General features: G+C 40.0%; 1 protein-coding gene across 2 annotated transcripts; it reads left to right on the top strand.

The window, feature by feature from the left end:
• Positions 1-58: 58 nt before the first annotated feature.
• On the top strand, positions 59-18595 carry LOC124883846 (BTB/POZ domain-containing protein 10-like). 2 transcript variants are annotated; one of them, XM_047391248.1, is made up of 8 exons: positions 59-220; positions 5117-5352; positions 5445-5763; positions 8254-8356; positions 10402-10522; positions 12405-12602; positions 16577-16687; positions 17477-18595. In XM_047391248.1, exons 2-8 carry the CDS (start codon positions 5181-5183, stop codon positions 17959-17961), a joined length of 1509 nt encoding a protein of 502 aa, XP_047247204.1. In that variant the 5' UTR covers positions 59-220; positions 5117-5180; the 3' UTR covers positions 17962-18595. The 2 variants fall into 2 exon arrangements, with proteins under 2 accessions (XP_047247204.1, XP_047247195.1); XM_047391239.1 differs by lacking the exon at positions 59-220 and adding an exon at positions 1042-1368.
• Positions 18596-19679: the final 1084 nt, after the last annotated feature.

The following is a 19679-nucleotide window of genomic DNA, read 5'->3' as shown; positions in this document are numbered from 1 at the left end:
AGGCAACCGAGGAGACTGATGTGGAATGAGCTTTTATCTCGCGATATCTTAAACGTGACTTTCACACCAAAACAAATCTACTAGCAAGGAGTAGTTGGTGTAGACGACAATTTTCAGAAAAACTCTGATTTTTTTTTTGTCTTCTTCGTCTTTGGCTGATGGTGTATTTAGTAGTTTAAGTAACCATTTAATACGTCAAACCGGGATGTAACGGCAGGAGGTAAATCAAATATATTTTTAACTAATCTTTATAGCAGCAGCGGGCAGCTAACGTTAGCAGCCTAATGGTTGTGATTTGAAGCTAAGCGCTATGTCAAGCTAACAAAATAGCCCAAAATCCTCTTAGCCGTTGTAAGGTTTTTGTAAAATTCGAGGCTAAGTCATTTTCGACTTAACTGTAATGATACGTTCATGTAAAATCCAGTTTAAACGCCAGAACATCTACGTTGTTTTCAGTTCAGCAACTTTGTGCATAAGAGGGATCCAGTCACGTATGTGGTTGATATCCATATGTTAATATCCATATGTCGACTGTCAATCTTGTGTGCGTTACTGTGCATACGCATTTGCCCATTCATACACATGATTTTTTTTATTAGAAGCACACTTGAGAAAAGGCAGATATCTATACACGTAATCATGCAGTTAAAGTTTAAAGTTTTCCTTCCCCCTCGCCCCCATTAGCTAGGAGCACGAAACCACCAGGTTGTAAATCACTGATTTAGAGAAATTGGTTCTACCTACTGTCAGATTTTTTTATTTGTATGTATATAACACACACAGCATTTTAGTTATTTATGTTGTTGTTTACAACACATTTTTAGGTCTATGAAATCTATTGACTACAAGCGATTTCACCGCTTGTACTGCATTTCCACATGCGTTTTTTTTTTTGTTTTTTTTTTTACTGGAAGTACTGGGATAAACTAGACCGAATATATCCCGGTCAGGTATTCGACATTCACACGCAGCTGCAGTAAAAATGCCCCAGTAAGACACGGAAGCCTCCGAAACGACACATTACTAGAGTCCGTGAAGGCAGCATCGTTCTGATTCCGTCGAGCACGCGGCCATTCACAGTTTCGGGTCCCTCCGGTGACTCTGAATGACCAGCCGGAGCGCGTCTCCTTCGCCTTGCAGACGCATTTTAGGCTTTGTTCCGTTTAAGCCGGTGGTTTGTTATCAGCGAGTTAAAGTTCGGCTTGTCTGCTCTAAACGATGCTGATGAAGTTGGAAAGTAATGAGCGAGGATGCTGAAACTGCTGGCAAGCCCGCTTTGTTCGGAGGAGCGCAAGGCTTTTGTGCCGCTGTCATCCCGCAGCTTTTTCCTTGCTGCTTTGTCTTCTCCTTGCCCGGTGAAACCAGCCGGTATGTGCATGTCCTTTTAAAAACACGGCGGGTTTTAGCTCTGTCATTGTAGGATGTGCAGTCAGCGGACGGCTCTTTGTTTGTGAATAAGTACAGGAGCGACCGAAGGAGAGCCACCTGAGTCCCATCCTCCGCGGGACTCTCTTGCTTTCTTTGTTGTAAAACAATTTTTCTTTGCATTTCGTTGTGAAAATTCATTTTTTGGTTATTTGCTATAAAGGAATCACAGTTGATCCTTTGTTGAATTCACCCATCCTCCAGCAGAGCAGCCTCTTTGCCTTTGCCCATTGCTGTGTCAGTGTCAGCAGCCCCTAAATAATTGATTGGACCCTCAACCCTCATGACTTTCACCTCATGCTTTTAATAGACCCCCTGGTCTCCCTTGCATCTTTATCTGGGTTATTCTGTCAAGATAAGTCTATGAACTTGATCTACCTCAATCCAATTCTTTTTAAAGCACCTTAGATCATTAACCTGTTTAAAAAACGAAAACTAAGAACTAAAATTGTTGCATCTTTATGTTTGGTGATCATTAGCAGAAAACTAGAAGTGAAATATTTTAAACAGTCTTCTTCATTCTGGCGGTTTCAAATCTTGGCTGAGATGAACAATGCTGTGTTACAGATGAGAAGATCTGCATGTCCCCAGTGAAATATTGCCTCCTCGGTTCCTTTGTTCCCTTTCACCCTGCTGATTCTGACTGCGAGACCCACATATTTGCATTAAGATAAAATATGTGTTTATACTTCAGAAGTTATCTTTTGCAACATGCATATATTCACATTATATCCCTTCACTGTAACTGTGTTATAACAGTGTTGAAAATGATGCTAGAAACTGTGCACTTTTCATTAGTAGTCTCCTTTCAGAGGTTTCACCTAAATGGACGGCAGCAGAAGCTGAGGTGTGCAAATCTTTTTGTGCACATTTCATTCATTTGCCTTCTTTGTTGACCTTTGTCTTCAAGGACATTGCCAAAAAGAGTGCACTGCTTTGTTTTTGCCAGAGATTAAATGCTATCATTGTGAGTAGAATTAGCACCATATTATTGGAGAGATTTTATCCAGTTTTATTTTAAAACAGTTTCTTTAAATGTAGATTAAATTATTCAAACCATAGTATTTTTAGCCTGTTTTGTTTAAAGCACTAATGGAATGTCATGAAACAAAGATGAATCTGTATCTTGGTCTCTATAACCGAGGTGTGTTGTCTCTACACTGAACTGTCTGCCTTTTATTTTGTCATCAGCTTGCTGATCTTGCTTCATCGCAGTCTGTCCTGTTACTCTTGCCTGCTCACCCAGACAGTTAACCAATTAGCCACTCGATCAGTCTGGTAGGCAGCTGCTCAGATAGTCCTCTCGGCAGCAGAACCACCCCAGCCATCCAGCGCATTTAGAAGTCCATCAAAATCCAGAAAGCATTTTTCTTTTACCTAACTAGCCTTTCGGGCTCCATTAAAACATTCTCGTGCCACTTAATTAGTTGGAATAACATGAAATGTCTTTTTTTTTCCAGGAAACTATATCAGAAATTTCAACTCAGAAAGATCACTTTAAAACAATGATATCTTTCAAGCATTTATTTTCGTTAATTTTGTTGATTATGGCTTACAACAAGCAAAAACCCCCAAACTGTGTTTCTCAGCAAATTGGTACATAAAAAAATAATTTTTAATACTAAAATGTACTACTGAAGTATGCCATTGTACTTTGCAGTATATGCATTCAGGGATTTGTTTGAGGCTCCTTTTGCATGAATTACTGCATCACAGCAGAGTGGCCACCCACCGGTACGTAGGCCTGGAAATCGCCATAGCGTTTCACATTAAAAGTCTCTTTTTTTTTGGGCTCATGTAATATTTACATTTTAACCTGAATTTTAAGGTTTTGTTAACTAGAAGTTCTTATCTTCAAATTCAACATAAAATAAATGCTTGAAAAATACCACCCTATAAATATTCATTTAGATTATTGTTTTCGCCTTTTAAAACTGAATTACTGAAATAAAGCAACTTTTTGATGATGTTCTCATTCATTGAGATGCACCTGCGGATAGCTAAAGGGTTGAAGCATTTTTCTCAGTTTTCTATTTAGTTATTCAATTCAAAATTCAATTCGTCTTGGTAGTTTTTCATTGCCGTACACAATGGTTAATATGCAGATATTTAGGAAGTTACAAATGTGTATTTATTTACTGCAAAGATGTTCACGTGTAAAGTAGGAAAGTTCTTGTCTGCCCCTGCACCTCATGTTTCTTCCATTTGTCGTCTCTCCGGTTTTACAGTAGATAGTCATCATATTTCATCATAGCTCCTCCCATGAGAGCCACTTTCTCTTCATGAAGAGACCTGAAAGTGTTTCTGCTGTAAAAGCTCTGGACTGTTGATTAAATTGTCAGCTACACTGTTGCAGAGATACTGAGCAAGGTACTGTAATTAACAAAAATACAGGAAAGTAGTTTATTAGAAGAACAATACCTACATAAATGGCTTGGTATTAGAGGATACCTCCATATAAGATTGCTGTCTCAGTAAAGGACGTATTGTGTTCTGTTTCTTAGGTGACACATGGCAAAATAATATTTAGTAAATGTTACTAAAAGTGTGGTTATATGGCATTTATGTATAATTATGAATTGCATTTAGTTTGTTGGACATGCTGTGTTAAATTGGACCTGCAGTGTTCAGTCATTTAATGAATCAGTTGGAAGCTGCTCATACTGACGTTTTTGGTGAAGGCATTTTGCAAATTGCCATTTTAAGCCTCCATAATATGAGGATTTTCTGTCAATTTTGGCTCATTTTTCGAGGTCTAAATGATGGCTTTACCCAGCAAGACACTTTGGAATTGTTATAGAGAGAGATATTGTCAGATTAATCTGCCAATATTGTCTTCTGCATGTCTGTGCCCTGAATTAATGCAACATTAGGCATTAGTGAATGTGTGGTGGGCCACCTTGAACAAAAAATTGGTGTATATTTGGTCACCGAAATCATTGAAGGAAAAGGTTCACTTGTGATTTATGAAACTGTGTATAGTGGCCGATCGCAGGGTACAAACAATTAGGTGTTAAATCTGACAGCTTACAACCTTATTGAGGGTTACCCTATTTAACCCTCGGCCACAATATTTGCAACATGGATGAGAAAAGATGGGGGGAAATAGTTACGATAGAGGATTATTGACGCACTGAAAGACACAAACCTGATTGTGTAGAAGTGCACAAGTTTAAGTTTTCCTTCACATTCTTTGCCATGTAAACCAACGTTCCTCCAGCTGATCCAAGGCAGACCCATCTTCTTTTCAGTACACATGAAGTAGCGCGCTGCAGCAGCCCACATGCACACGCTTCCCCAATCTCCTGCTGAAAGGAGAGCACCTTCACATTCATTCCGTTGTAACTTCAGGTTACCATCCTTTAAGCGTTTCATTCCAGTATATATATGGAAAAAGATTCATATTTGCAAACTTTATGCCTTTTTCTATTGTCCATATGGTCCTTTCCTTCCTTCCTTCCTTCCTTGTGGGTGTCTCCCTCCCTCCCTCCCTCGGGTCCTTACCTTTAATCCTTCATGTATCCTTTGTGAACCTTATAATCACCTTTTTTTACATTTTTAGAATCAAATCATCATGATGATGATTGATTGTTTGGACTAAATGTGAACCTAACATCAATAATGTCTTCTGACACAAAAGATGCTTATCATTATAGGGATTTCTTGTATTTGCACTCTTTCTCTCTACAAGTGAGCAGTGTGGTTTGTCTGGGTCGGACTGCACCCACCAGTTGCAGTGCCGTCAGGTCAGAGCCATGAGTCTGTATGGGGCCGGTGCCGTTGGGGGGACCAGAGGAGGAGGAGCAGAACATTATAGGGAACAGCGACGACGCTCCAGTGATCGCTCACGGGACTCATCGCACGAGAGAGGAGAGAGCCAGCTCACGCCATGCATCAGGAATATTACTTCTCCAACGCGACAGCATGGTAACGAGGAAATTCAGAAAAATCTGAAACATCCTAAAACATTTTATCATAAATTGTGTTCTTATCATTATTTATCCTCTTCCCTCCCACAGACCGTGAACGAGGTGATGGAGGCTCCTCCTCCAGATCATCCAGCCCTCGTCCTCCAAGAGTTTCTCATTCTTATTCACATATAGGAGGTGCTCTGATTGGGGGACACATACCACGACCGCTGGGCCCCGCTGGGGTAGACCACCACTCCAGATTTTTAGGCCAAGGGCCCTGTGACATGATCTGCGTGTATGACCTTGGCAGCAAAGAGCATCGAAGCAGCCTGCGACCAGGAGAGAGAGTCACGCTCATTGTGGACAATACGAGATTTGTGGTGGATCCTGCTATCTTTACAGCTCAACCCAACACCATGTTGGGCAGGTAATGAGTACAAGAAGAGCTCATCTATTTTTAAAACACCAAAAAGTACCTTCAAAACTGAACTGTAGGGAATAGAAACAACTATACACTCACCGGCCACTTTATTAGGTACACCTTGCTAGTACCGGGTTGGATCCCCTTTTGCCTTCAGAACTGCCTTAATCTTTGGTGGCATAGATTCAACAAGGTACTGGAAACATTCCTCAGAGTTTGGTCCACATTGACATGATTGCATCACAGAGATGCTGCAGATTTGTCGGCTGCATCCATGATGCGAATCTCCCGTTCCACCACATCCCAAAGGTGCTCTATTGGATTGAGATCTGGTGACTGTGGAGGCCATTTGAGTCCAGTGAACTCATTGTCATGTTCAAGAAACCAGTCTGAGATGATTTGTGCTTTATGACATGGTGCGTTATCCTGCTGGAAGCAACCATCAGAAGATGGGTACACTGTGGTCATAAAGGAATGGAGATGATCAGCAACAATACTCAGACAGGCTGTGGCGTTGACACGATGCTCAATTGGTACTAAGGGGCCCAAAGTGTGCCAAGAAAATATCCCCCACACCATTACACCACCACAACCAGCCTGAACCATTGATACAAGGCAGTACGGATCCATGCCTTCATGTTGTTGACGCCAAATTCTGACCCTACCATCCAAATGTCGCAGCAGAAATCAAGACTCATCAGACCAGGCAACGTTTTTCCAATCTTCTATTGTCCAATTTTGGTGAGCCTGTGTGAATTGTAGCCTCAGTTTCCTGTTCTTAGCTGACAGGAGTGGCACCGATTGTGGTCTTCTGCTGCTGTAGCCCATCCGCCTCAAGGTTCGACGTGTTGTGCATTAAGAGATGCTCTTCTGCATGCCTTGGTTTTAACGAGTGGTTATTTGAGTTACTGTTGCCTTTCTATCAGCTTGAACCAGTCTGGCCGTTCTCCTCTGACCTCTGGCATCAACAAGGCATTTGCCCCCACAGAACTGCTGCTCACTGGATATTTTCTCTTTTTCGGACCATTCTCTGTAAACTCTAGAGATGGTAGTGCATGAAAATCCTAGTAGATCAACAGTTTCTGAAATACTCAGACCAGCCTGTCTGGCACCAACAACCATGCCACGTTCAAAGTCACTTAAATCACCGTTCTTTCCCATTCTGATGCTCAGTTTGTACTGCAGCTGATCATCTTGACCACGTCTACATGCCTAAATGCATTGAGTTGCTGCCATGTGATTGGCTGATTAGAAATTTGCGTTAACGAGCAGGTGGACAGGTGTATCTAATAAAGTGGCCGGTGAGTGTAGGTTTAGGGCTTTGCGTTACATTACTGAGCCTTAGAAAAAGACGACGAAAAAGTTTATTTTAGTTCTCAGTGTTTAAGATTTGTTTTCACTTAATGCTTAAACTGACACTAAGTAAAGACTGTTTAAATGCTTATTACCCTATTTTGTTAGTTAAGAATACACTAATCTTTGATTGTGCCGTTCCAGCTTTGAAGGATTCGTGTAAAAAGTATAAACACTAACCTAAACACAATAAGGATTATTTTTGTCCCCAACACCCAAAATGATAGCTCATTGAAATAAATAAATAACAAATAAATGGATGTAGGCCAGCCATTAATGTTGGCAGTCTTCTCTTTCAGTTGATTATTATAAAAGTTTTAGATTAATCTGTTAAAATTAGCAATTCATTTGTTACATTTGTGTAGCTTAGCTTAACCAGGTTTGGCTCCAGTTGTTGGCTGGCTCTGTTTCAAAGCAAACATGATTAATTCCTCGTGAGTCGGGTTCTGAATGTTTTTTTTTTTTTTTAAAACATTGAATATATATAGTAAGGAAATGCTTCAAACATGTCTGGGTCCAAATAAGTGCCACACATGAGGAGCTGAAGACAGAACCAGCGGCTGCCGATGAGCATCGGAGGGCTTTTTATGGAAGAACATCTGAGGTTACAAAAGTTGTGTCTTTTACGTTTTCCCGTTTCTTTCCACATCTCTGTCTGTACCTGCTTGTGTTTTTTGAGTAGAAACCCAAATCATTTTAACTTTATCCCATTTTAATCACTTATGTGTATATAATGTAACATCTAAATGAGTCTAATTCAAACAAGGTGCCAAATAACACAATTAATCAATAGTTGTCTTTTTAAAGTTCCTTCCTCTTCTATGTTAAATGAGAACAAAACAAAAACGACATGGTAAAGCAACGGTGGAAAGCACTTCGTCAGCTTTTTATCAGCTAAATAATTCGCACTGCATGGAATACACGTTTTCTAACCATGCAAGGGAAAAAGGCAGTTCTTTTGAAGCATGCAGGTTGCTGCTCGTGAAATCAAACGAAGTATCGGAACGTGAGTTTCACCAGGGACCCCAAGCTGATCCCTGGGATCAGACGTAATAAATTCATAATTGTAATAAATTCAGCTGTTATTACAGATATTCGTGTTTTGTGAATAAAGCGCACTCTGAATTGATTCTTTGCTTTCAGGATGTTTGGTTCCTGTTGGGACAACAACTTCACTCGGCCCAATGAGAAAGGAGAGTTTGAGGTGGCTGATGGCATCAGCTCCACTGTATTCCGGGCCATCCTGGTGAGATTTCGAATGGACTGTTTGGCTTTCTCTGCCTCACTTTCTGTTTTATCCTTTTCTCCTGCATTTCCTCACCTTCTTTCATGACTTATCCTTTACTGGTTCCCATTAACCCATCTCCTCCTTTCTCCTAAAAATGTCTTTACTTTTTATGTTTTTTCCAGTTGTCCCTCGGGGCACAGTGAGCTCCAACTCGTTCTGCCGCAAGGACTCTAATGTTTTATTCAAGTACATTATATCTCTCCGTAAATCCATCCATTCCTTCTAGCTTTAAATGGAAAAAATATATTTTGTGTTCAAATCAGCCCATCTGGTGTGACTGTATGCAGTAGAGAGTCTTTTTGTTCAGGATTGTCCATAACTTACAAACCAATTCATATCCATATTCAATCATTTTTGCTGCAGCAGGTTCTTGTTTTTCCCCTCATGTTTTGTAGATGATTCACAGAAATTTCTAGTTGTAGAATTATTTCCACATCAGGTTGGGAACTGGCTGTAAGATAATCTACCTTCCTTGGACTATAACAAAAATAAATCCTAAAATAAAAACGTCACCCAATCAAAGACTGTAATCGCATAAAGCCTCCCAAACGGGTGGACGTCTGAACCACAATGTCGGCCATTTTTATTTCATGTAGCTTTGCTCGGTGATCGAACATCTGAAACAAGCGGTCTCAGATAGCTGTCCTCTGTCTGTGATTTACTTTTGATAAATGCTGTAATGAAGAAGTGCTTTTGCATAGTTTACAGGTAATTTCTAATTTCACAAATACAGATGAACATGCCAGCTGTTTTGATCTGTTTTACCTTTTATGATGTATTTTTTTAGGTGTCTTTTAGCAGATTTGGTCAGCATTGTTTCTCCTTCACGCGGTCCCAGTTATGCCATTTTGGCCCAGGCTTTTTCGTGAACACTGAAGTAAGGGAGGCCTGCAGTACTTTAGATGTAGTTCTTGGTTCTTTTGTGATCTCCTGGAGGACTCGTCAGTGCTCTTTTGGAGTACTTTTGGTTATCCGGGCACTCCTGGGAAGGGTCACCATGGTCCATGTTTTCTCCGTTTGTGGATAAGGGCTCTCACTGTGGTCCACTGAAGTACTAAAGGTTTCGAAATGGCTTTCTAACCCATTCAGGAGCGATACGTGTCCTTTCTCATCTATTTGTTAATCTCTGCAGAAGGCACGATGTGTGCCTCTTTGATGTCTTTTAGCCTACTTCATGTTGCTCAACAGCTTCTCTTTCATCAAACTACTTAACTATACCAACAAATAAATATGTGCAAAATGGAGGAGCGAAGAGGTTTGTTTCTTTAGAGTTTTTCCCATGATGTCACACAAGGAGGGTGTGTTTGAGGTGTTGCCATAGACTACGCCCAGAAGTATGTCTGTATTTAACTCAGATGTTATGAACGAACCTGTCTGAAGCTTAAGAAGCCATGACATCATAAACTTCAGAGTTTAGTAAGAGTAATAAAAAATATTTGTTATTATTTTGGCAAATAGAAATAATTTAGGTAATCCTAACTGAGCTAAAACTTAGTCTGATTTGTTGTCAGACAGTGAGGGGAGAAAAAGTTATGTATTTTTATACAATGTTTGTAAATGTCTGGTTTCGACTTTCTGCCTGTAGACAAATAATGAGAGACATGTGAGTGAGTGAAGCAGAACAGGAAGTGGGTGGTGCTGTAGATTTGTGTCCCAAATGCCCAGAGTGTCTCCTCTGGTTTCCGTCAGTAGAAACTCCTGGGAAACCGTCACTGGGAGGAGGAAGGGAAGGGTGACGTCAGCAGCTTTTGCTTTCATCATCTTTTTTTTTTTTTTTTTGACTCTTTAGTCCTCCTCTCTTCCCTCTCGCTCTCTCTGAGACGTTGCTCTTTTTTACCGCTCCCTCTTATCTCTTCCTCCTCCTCCTCCTCCTTTCTCTCTGCGAGGCAGCTTTAATAATGGCGTCTTGTTTTCCCTCCTCTGGCCGAGTGCGCGCTTGAACGTCCTCCTCACTGTGTGTTATTATTTCCCTGTGCGCGTGCTTGCCCTGGTGAAAATGGCAGGATTACTACAAGTCGGGGATAATCCGCTGCCCTGACGGCGTTTCCATTCCTGAACTGAGAGAGGCATGTGACTACCTCTGCATCTCCTTCAACTACAGCACCATCAAGTGCAGAGATCTCAGTGAGTACCGGCTCCTCATCCTGCTCATATATTTGCTTGACTGTTTAAGCTGTGGAGTAATGTGATTCCCGTTTGTGTCCATGCACAGAGTTTGGTGAGTCTCTGATCCTATTTCTGTCGTTGCATCCTCGGGTTAAAATAGAGCTTGTTTGATTTCTCAGTGTCACACTGAGAAATTATGAGGTTAATTATGAATTCAACATGAGATTTATATTTTTAGATTTAATGTCTATGTCGTGAAACCGAAGTCCTATTCCTTGTTTTTGTGCACAAACTTGGCCAGTAAAGCGGATTGTTCTTCTCAGAGTATCAAAGCCCATCACCTATGGGGTTTTTTGCCTAAATGCTGTCCACTTGCATGCACATTTGATGCGACTGCAACATCCTGCAGCTGGATGGAGTTGCCAGTGTGATGTTTTTGTTGAAACGTGCACGCTGGTGCCCCTTGTTTGTGTGGGAGGAGCAGCTTCAGCTCTCCGCTGCTGTTTGCTCGCCTCTAAGTAGGTCATGATTAGCTGTGAGATTTACTGCTTGTAATGTGGGCAAAAAACAAACCAAGCAAGCAGTTTTAATTGATTCCCAATAGGGTTTTTTCATTAGTCTTTGCTTTACTTTGTGATTATACTTTGTGTCATTGATGTAAATTTCTGATCTGGGTATTCTCACTCTGAGATCCTCTCAGAAAACTTCTGCTTCTGTTTTTATAAAAGTGTTAAAACACTTAAATAAAGAACAAAAACCAACCGGATGATAAAATGAATACAGTCACGTTTATGGAGGTTTGATTTAGGTCAATCCTTCCAGAAGGTTCTGGAGGTTAACAGCTCCTCTCTAAAGAAAACATTTTTTTTACTGTGGAGTCAGATGAGTCATTTCTGTCTTTACAGTAAACCGTTTAAATCCCAGCTGATGTTTAAATTAAACTCATGAAACATAATGTAGAGCTTCATAAACAGTAGGGCTGATGATAACCTGTCTGATCAATAACTGTTATTGTTAGTATATTAGTTGCTTTTCAAACTAAATAAGTCACTTCCTACCTCCAGGAGCTATTGGGTGAGATGCATGATACAAAGGTCATGAAAATCCAATTTGAAAGTAGTCCTTAACTGAGTTGAATGTTTTTATAAAAATATTTATTGTTTATGAAGTCTGTAGCCTTCTTTTTGGGACGTGGATAATTTATAACTTGGTGTTTAGTCACTTAAAAAGCCAAAAGAAATGAGGTACAAGGACTGGGTTAAAATGATTAATGTTTGATTAGTTTGCTGTTCTCATTTTTATAGCAATTATGTCCTCACATAACATTATTTTAATTTAAACCGTATCATTATGTTCAATAACCGGCAGTTGTGATTTTTTTTTTTTTTTCAGTCAATTGTCACAATTTTTGTTCAGCAGGCTGATGCAACAAAATATCTATCCAAATTTCAGATTTTTAGCTTGTTATTGCATTATTTTGCTGCACTCAAAAAGAAATGCACTTTTAAAGGTTTTTTTTGTTTTTTCCTTAAAGTTATATATATTTTTTTGATTTTAAGCCCATTTTGCATTTGTTTTGGGCCGTCACCGGTTCTGCAGAAAAGTCTTCACATGAGCCCTAAACCCAAAACGCTTTACATGACATTCAAACAAATAAAAAAAGCACTTTATTTGCTTAAATTTTACAAAAAATGCATACATTTGAAAAAAAAAAAAAAATCCTATTTTCTAAACTAAATATGAAAAAAAACCTGTGTACATATCTTCATAGCTTTACAGTTAGTTTTTATTCACATGTAATTATAATAGGTTTACACAGTTTAATGTAATGTGATCCCCTTGGTGTATTTTAGCTGCTCATTAAAGGAAAATTGAGTGAACATGATGTCCATCTGCTCAGGTGCACTGATGCACGAGCTGTCCAACGACGGAGCCCGGCATCAGTTCGAGTGTTACCTGGAGGAGATGGTGCTGCCGCTGATGGTCGCCAGCGCCCAGAGCGGGGAGAGGGAGTGCCACGTGGTGGTGCTGACTGACGACGACGTGGTGGACTGGGATGAGGAGTACCCGCCACAGATGGGAGAGGAGTACTCTCAGAGTAAGATGCAGTCTCTGTGGTCTTGTTTTCTTAGCTGCTAATGATGCGTTTGAGGTCATGTTCTGATTACAGAAGATATGATTAAGATTCCTTGGTCTGTGAGCAGGTTACTGTGACAAGAAGACTTTCTGCTTCTGCCTACTTCATATTAGTCCGATATGAATCACTGCTAAAATCTGTTATTAATATCAATGCCAGCCGTCACATATCTCTCCACGCCAGTTACTGCATAACTTCGCAGCATACCAACATCGTTCATCTTAAAGGTACCGAGTGTTGTTAATCCCGCTGCTGTCACTAGCATCAAACTCATTTCATAAAAGGCTGTTTTACTGTTAGTTTCTCAAAGTTTCAGTGAGTTAAATCATTAGAAGTTTAAGATCCACCTAAATTATACAAGACAACTGAGGTAAATTAACTTTATTAATTACTCAATAAAGCAAACCAATTTTATTTTTAGCTCTATTCATACACCAGATAATAAAATGCTTAACTTGAAAATAACAGAACAGAGAATTACATTAAAAACACAATAAATCTAAAGAACAATATCTCAAATTTAAGTATCACACAAAAACTTAACCACTGAAAATGTAAATCTATGTCAAGTCAAGTTTAATTATATAGTGCTTTTCAGCAACAAGGCACTCAGTGCTGTAGATGAGGAAATACATTACAATGATACAGAAAATCAAACACAGAAAAACAAATCAAATGACACTAATAATCCCTGGGAGTAATAATAATTAATAATCCTGGTAGAAATTGGTTCCAAGCCACTCTTAATAATAAAGGATCTTATGCTAAAAGAAGATGATAATATTGATAGTCTCATCATTCCACTGAATTCTAACTAGTGAAGCTGAGTCACTGGTATAAAACAGCTATAATCCACGTTTTCAGGTGCTAATAATATATTGCTTTTACTGGTACTGAAGTTGAACTAAGTAATAACAGTCTATTGTAGTCTAAGAAAGCTGGGTCATTGGTGTAAGAGCAGCTAAAGTCCAAATTACTAATAATATTTGGTTTTCACTGGTAATCCTTTTGATAAAACTAAAAATCTATGAAAAAGTTATGAAATCACGCAATTAGGTGCAGGGCTAAGCAACACAAGAAGAAAAGATTTTGCAAGAGTGCGGTAGAATCCTGGGGGTGCGAATAAATAACTGTGATTGTGTGCAAGAATTAGACTGTCAACTCAGATAGAGCACCATTGTCCTTGAGGAGAGAGATGGACGTTTTCTCAATCGGCCACAAAGTCTTATCTGGGTCACAGCTGTTCGGGAGTGCTGGGAAAGAGCGCCATGTTTACATAACATCCAGGAGATATTTTGTCGACAGCCACTTAGCAGAAGTTGCCACGGTCACATTGGGGCGCCAGATTTAGAAAAACAATAAATGTTGTGGTTCAGGCAGTTGTGTGGATTTCCAACTACTTTAAGAGTTTTTACTGTTGTCTCTCAATTGCGAATCCAAATATCCAAATTTCTGGGACTTTCCGCAGTTCTGGAGCGAACAACTTTCTCCATGATTAAATCCTTTCACCTCTGAGTCCAAAAGCCGCTTCCAGGCTACGATTCTAAGGACCGTATCCAGCTTGCAGCTTAGCTCTCTTAACATTTCAGTCTGAGCATTGATCGCTCTGCAGATTCCATCCAGCATCGCAGGCAGCTTTGGGATGCTTTGAACAGCTGCCCACGTTTTGCTACTCACTCGATAAGTCAGATAACCGCCGGCTCCAAAAAGCAGAAATCCTGTTATCAAAAATCCAAATATATAAACATCTTCTGCGTCCTCAACCGCCATTGTAGTCAAGCACACAATCTTCCACTGTTGCCAGGAATCCATTGTGTTTCCAGAGAAGAACGTACCGGCTGGGTAAGAGGGTTCCCCTTTACCCTGTCTTCCCGTCGAACAAATTTGATCAATTGTGTTGAGAGACCAGCTAACCAAATCCATAATTTACAGGTTTGGAGGATATGTAAAGTGAGGCTCTGAGAAAAACAAAGACAAAAGCAGATGCAGAAGCAGGCAAGAGGGAGGGAGAGAAAACCTCCACCGAGAGCAGAGCAAGAAAAAACCTTTTTATAACAAATAAAAAGGTGATGGAAATGAACTGATAAAGTAATATTTGACCTTAATGTTTGTAAAGCAGCAGGGTCATGTTGCTCCAGTTTTTATTCAGTAAGTAATGTTTTCACCCCATGATTTAGGGGAACTATCCCAGGTTATTGGTTCCAGAGCTGAGGCGCATTGCAACCAAACACTGCCTCCCTCGGTTCAGTTCTGGTCCTGGGAACATCAAGTGAGCAAATTTTGGATCAGCTTAGGGTCTACGGATGCTTCTCAATAAAACAGAATATTACTGAAGAGTTCATTTATTTCAGTAATTCAATTCACTAAGAAAAACACATTTTATAGATTAATCAAACACTGACTGATGTCTTCAAGTCTTTATTTCTGTTGATTATGATGATTTTCTGCTTACAGCAACATTACATTTCCTATTCTTATCCATAAGATTAGAATATTATATCAGATCGGTGAAAACAAATATTTGTAATACAGATATGTGGGCTTATTGAAAAGTATGTTTAGTACCTTCTAATCAGCAACTTTGAAATATTTTTAGGCCCAGGACCATTCAGCTCCTTGTATATTTTAAATTCTACTCTTTTATAAACAGGGAGCCAGTGTAGTGGTAAACTGTTATTTTGGTTAAATATAACTTTGTTGGGTTGGTGTTTTTTCAGATCTTTTTCCATCTAGGCCCCTGAACTTTAATGTACTTTCTAAGGTGAACACACACCGCAGTAGCTTCAGAGCATCATCCGACACAGACCCTTAGAATCCCCGTTTTTAAGAATACCAATATTAGGGTTGAAATAATTAATCTGATTATTAAAATAATCATCAACTAATTTAGTAATTGAATAGTCTTTATCCAGACTGTAAAACCTGCCTTTTCCTGAAAGAACAACCCAATCAGAGTTGTAATTAGGCCAAGATTGTACAAAAAATATGTAGATTTTGCATTTAAGATGCAAAACATTCTTTGTCAGTAAATGTGCTCTATCCAGAACTCCTCAGGTGGCCTAGCTTTAGCTTCTACTGGTTCAAATTCTGTAAAAAAAACAATTTCCCATAAAGCTCCTTTTGGTATCCGATTAATTGCAGGCCTAATGAATATACACTTTCTTATGACAAAGCAGCTCATGGAGCATAACCTACCAAGAACATTTAGAATTCACAAAAGCCAGATTTAGGTGCACAATTCTTTTGAGGGTTCACAGGGTAGATTGAAAATCCAGGTCTCGTAGTTTTGTTACTGAGTAATGAGTTTAAAATGAAATCTAACAGCCACACAATGGAGGTTAGCTCTCAGTGCAGTTCTCAAAATATGAGTAAACAAACATATAATTTAGGACATGACTAAATGTACGGTAATGTAAGATCTGGTATGGCACATCTGGATATGTTTAAGAGTCTGCAGAAACCTGGTGTCAATCACTTTCACAGCTTCAGACTGAGACCATTTTATCACATTTAATTTCAGCAAACCACTTCCCCTCATACTCCAATGATTATCTCCCTTTCCTACATTAGCAAGCATGGTAGAGTCTGTCAGTGTGTCTCTGGGTCAGATTTGAAATACAGTATATAAAAAAGGATTGATGCGGATTTTTGCAAGAGGAAAAAATTACTTTTGGTTATATTTCCTGTTAATTAAGCCAAGTCTGTTAAACTTGGAAATATCAAGCTGCTTTTTCTCTGTCAATGGATTCATTTTAGAGAATATTTTTATTAAAGCCCATCTTTTAAATGTTATTTCATGAAGTAAGAGCAGAAGTTTGTAGATCCAGATGATATAACATACATTAATGAAGTCCGTAACAAACATTTTGTACTTCAGGGAAGTGATAACCTTTAAATTCTGCTGGATTAATGTGTTTAATGTCAACTTTCCTTAGTCATCTACAGCACCAAACTCTATCGCTTCTTCAAATACATCGAGAACAGAGACGTGGCCAAATCGGTGCTGAAGGACAGAGGACTGAAAAAGATCCGCCTGGGAATAGAAGGTAATTTGCTTTTCAGGGGACAAATTCTTCTAAAATCTGTTTTATTATCCAAGTATTTTTTAAACTGCTTTGGTGCTGACCTAAACAGAATCATTACCATGCAAAAATGAACGTAGAAATGAACTATTTCCTGGAGATTTTTAGTATAATTTAATGATTGACAATTTAAAAATTCTCGTCTTTTCCTAGTTAAGACCACCGTAGCCCATCTGCAGCTGAGCTTGTTCTTCTGACTATAGATTGTTTATTAGTTCCTAAACCTGGATTGGCCAATCAGATGAATCAGAAAATAATTACACCTGAAAGTCTTTTGGGAGATGTGCACATCTCAGTTGATAATTCATACAACATTTAAGTCTGGCCAAAAGCTGTCTATTAGAGTTGGGTCCGGGCCGGCCTACCACATGGATATGCTCTGATCTAAACCAGCCCATTGTAGCCCCAGCTGTGTTCAGGGTCATTTTCCTGCTGGGAGGTGAACCTCATCCCCAGCCTTCTGCTCCCTCTAAATCACAGGAGCCAAGCTCCAGAAAAGAAAGAAAGAAAAGACAAATTTCTTCTAGGTAAGAAACATTGTGACGATTTTATATTGCAGGATCGACCCCCAGCAGCTCACATCAAGGGGACCTTTCCTTTAATGAATGAAAATCAAAGCATGTTGAGAGGTTCATATTCTGCAATAAAATGTATAATTCTAAAGCTTCATATTTACAGTACAGAATTCAACATGCTGAACTGTTGCTGTAAGTAAAGCTGCAGCTGATTTAACTTCACTTCATTCCTCACCAGGGTATCCAACCTATAAGGAAAAGGTGAAACGACGTCCTGGAGGCCGCCCCGAGGTCATCTACAACTACGTCCAACGTCCCTTCATCCGGATGTCCTGGGAGAAAGAGGAAGGAAAGAGTCGTCATGTGGACTTCCAGTGTGTTAAGTCAAAGTCCACCACCAACCTGGCTGCAGCCGCAGCTGATATTCCCCAGGACCAGCTGGTGGTCATGCAGCCTCCAGGCCCACAGGTGGACGAGCTGGACACACTGCCCCCTCTTCCAGGTGCCAACGAGCTTCACCAACCAGCAATCGGGCAGATGCCAGAGAACCACCCAGGAGCCCGGCTGGCGCAGCTCTCCGAGGGTCCGAACCAGCAGGACAATCCGAGCCAGGGTGCGCACAGCCAGCCCCGGGGCAACCAGCAGTCACACAGCAGCAGCAGCCACTGTCAGGCAACATACCACTATGATCCGGACCCCGACACTCCGTCCCCTTCAGCATGACACCGCTCACTGCTCCTGCAGAGCCACGTTCACAAGAAGTGCTTTCATCACAAAGCTGCAGCCAGAACTGAAGGTTTGCCAAAAACTGGCTCTTAAATCACAAAAACCTGGTAATCCTGAATGCCAAGCACAGTCCAAATTTTCAGAATAAAAGCACCTGTTGACGACATGAACACAGACTCCCATCCTCCTCTTCTTCCTGAGAGGCAAAACCACCACTTTGCCTTCTGCTGCGACACATCAAATGAAGCAGAACTCTGAAGCACATCAGCAGCTGTCCTCACTCAGTTTATTTATCCGACCAAAGGAGCGGCATCGTGTTAATGTGAAGAGGCAGAGCAGAGTGCCGTTTTACATTTTAGTGGAGTGTGCGCGAGAACTTTGATTGGTTGTTACTGCACCTGATTGGTTAATTTGTTTTCAGTGCCTCATCATAGTTTATTTATGTGTTAAGATTCATTTTTTCCTATATATTTAAAGGCGTTTATAAAAACCCGTTTTACACAACAGACAAGGTCCCACTCACGTCTTCTGTTTGAGTTACTTTTAAACTTGGCACAGATTTATGGCCGCTGCTACAAAAGATGTCAGGAAAGATGTTGTACATTTTCTAAATAAACTGTATTCACAACAAGCTTCTGGAAATGTTTATTCGAATTCAATAATTTTCTGCTTAACTGACCTCAGAGTACAAAAATAATGGAGAAGCTAAGAAGGAACCTGTTTAAATAGTACATATACTTTTGAAATCTTTCCATTTCACCCTTAAATCATTCAGTTGCGGTCTATATAAAGTGGAACCTCAACGCTTTGGTCTGAACTCCTTGTTATTGAAGCTCCACAGGCTCCTCTTGCCTGTTCTGAGGTGCATCTGAGAACTAATTGTGGTACTGTCTCTTTAAATGCTATTAAGGCGCTTCACCCCCCACCCCCCTGCAGGTCAAAGAGAGTTCCACTTTAACCCGTTTGGCCATTTTTGGAGTTGGATAGCAAAGATACAATTAGCTAGCAGTGCAGAAACAAAACAACAATGCTAAACTGTGTAATACTATTCAAAACAGTACGGTTCTGTCCTCAAGGAGCTAATAGCAGCTCACAGCACTAACATAAGCAGAAGGTACGATGCTACTGCTATCAGAACGATGGCCAGGACATCATACCAACACACAAATTGATGTCTAAAATAAAGTTTGTCACCATTTTAGTGTTATTTGCAGCTTACCGCTTTGCTGCATCTGTCGTTTCCATAGACAGAAGGAACTGAGCCCTTAATCAGATGATGTCTTCTTGATACTGGAGGAGGTTGCTGAAGAACTTGTCTTTGAAGTGAGGGAAATAGGAATTTTCTTATGTTGCCTCTGATGTGGGAACATTTCCATGAAAATTCAAATTTAACCAGGCACTTCGAAGAGGATCTGATGCTGAGGGACGGTGTAATGAATTGTGTGGGTTCATACACCCAACAACCGAACAGTTGGCCTTTTCCCGCTTGCAGCTTCAGCACACTTGAGCTTGGACTACAAAATTGCAATTGAGAAAACTGAACGGATTAAAAAATATAACCCAAACAGAATAACCGTATCTATACAGCACCTGGAGAGAATAAATTCAACTTTTCGGCATTCCTACAGACTCCAAGTAGACAACAAAATGTATTTAAGGGCTTAAAAAATAGTGGATTTTCCATGACATATCTTCTTTAAAAAGGCCTAAAAACA

Source organism: Girardinichthys multiradiatus, chromosome 2 (genome assembly GCF_021462225.1).
Source record: "Girardinichthys multiradiatus isolate DD_20200921_A chromosome 2, DD_fGirMul_XY1, whole genome shotgun sequence".
Lineage (NCBI taxonomy): Eukaryota > Metazoa > Chordata > Actinopteri > Cyprinodontiformes > Goodeidae > Girardinichthys > Girardinichthys multiradiatus.
The sequence above is the reverse complement of the archived record's forward strand: the minus strand, read 5'-3'. Positions and strand labels throughout refer to the sequence as shown.

What these genes read in the sequence shown, in the direction of transcription:
- LOC124883846 (XM_047391239.1), top strand. Translation starts at nt 1,241, where the DNA reads ATGAGCGAGGATGCTGAAACTGCTGGCAAGCCCGCTTTGTTCGGAGGA. An exon ending in TTCTCCAACGCGACAGCATG is followed by an intron (nt 5,353 to 5,444) that starts GTAACGAGGAAA and finishes TCCCTCCCACAG; the next exon opens with ACCGTGAACGAGGTGATGGA. An exon ending in CCCAACACCATGTTGGGCAG is followed by an intron (nt 5,764 to 8,253) that starts GTAATGAGTACA and finishes CTTTGCTTTCAG; the next exon opens with GATGTTTGGTTCCTGTTGGG.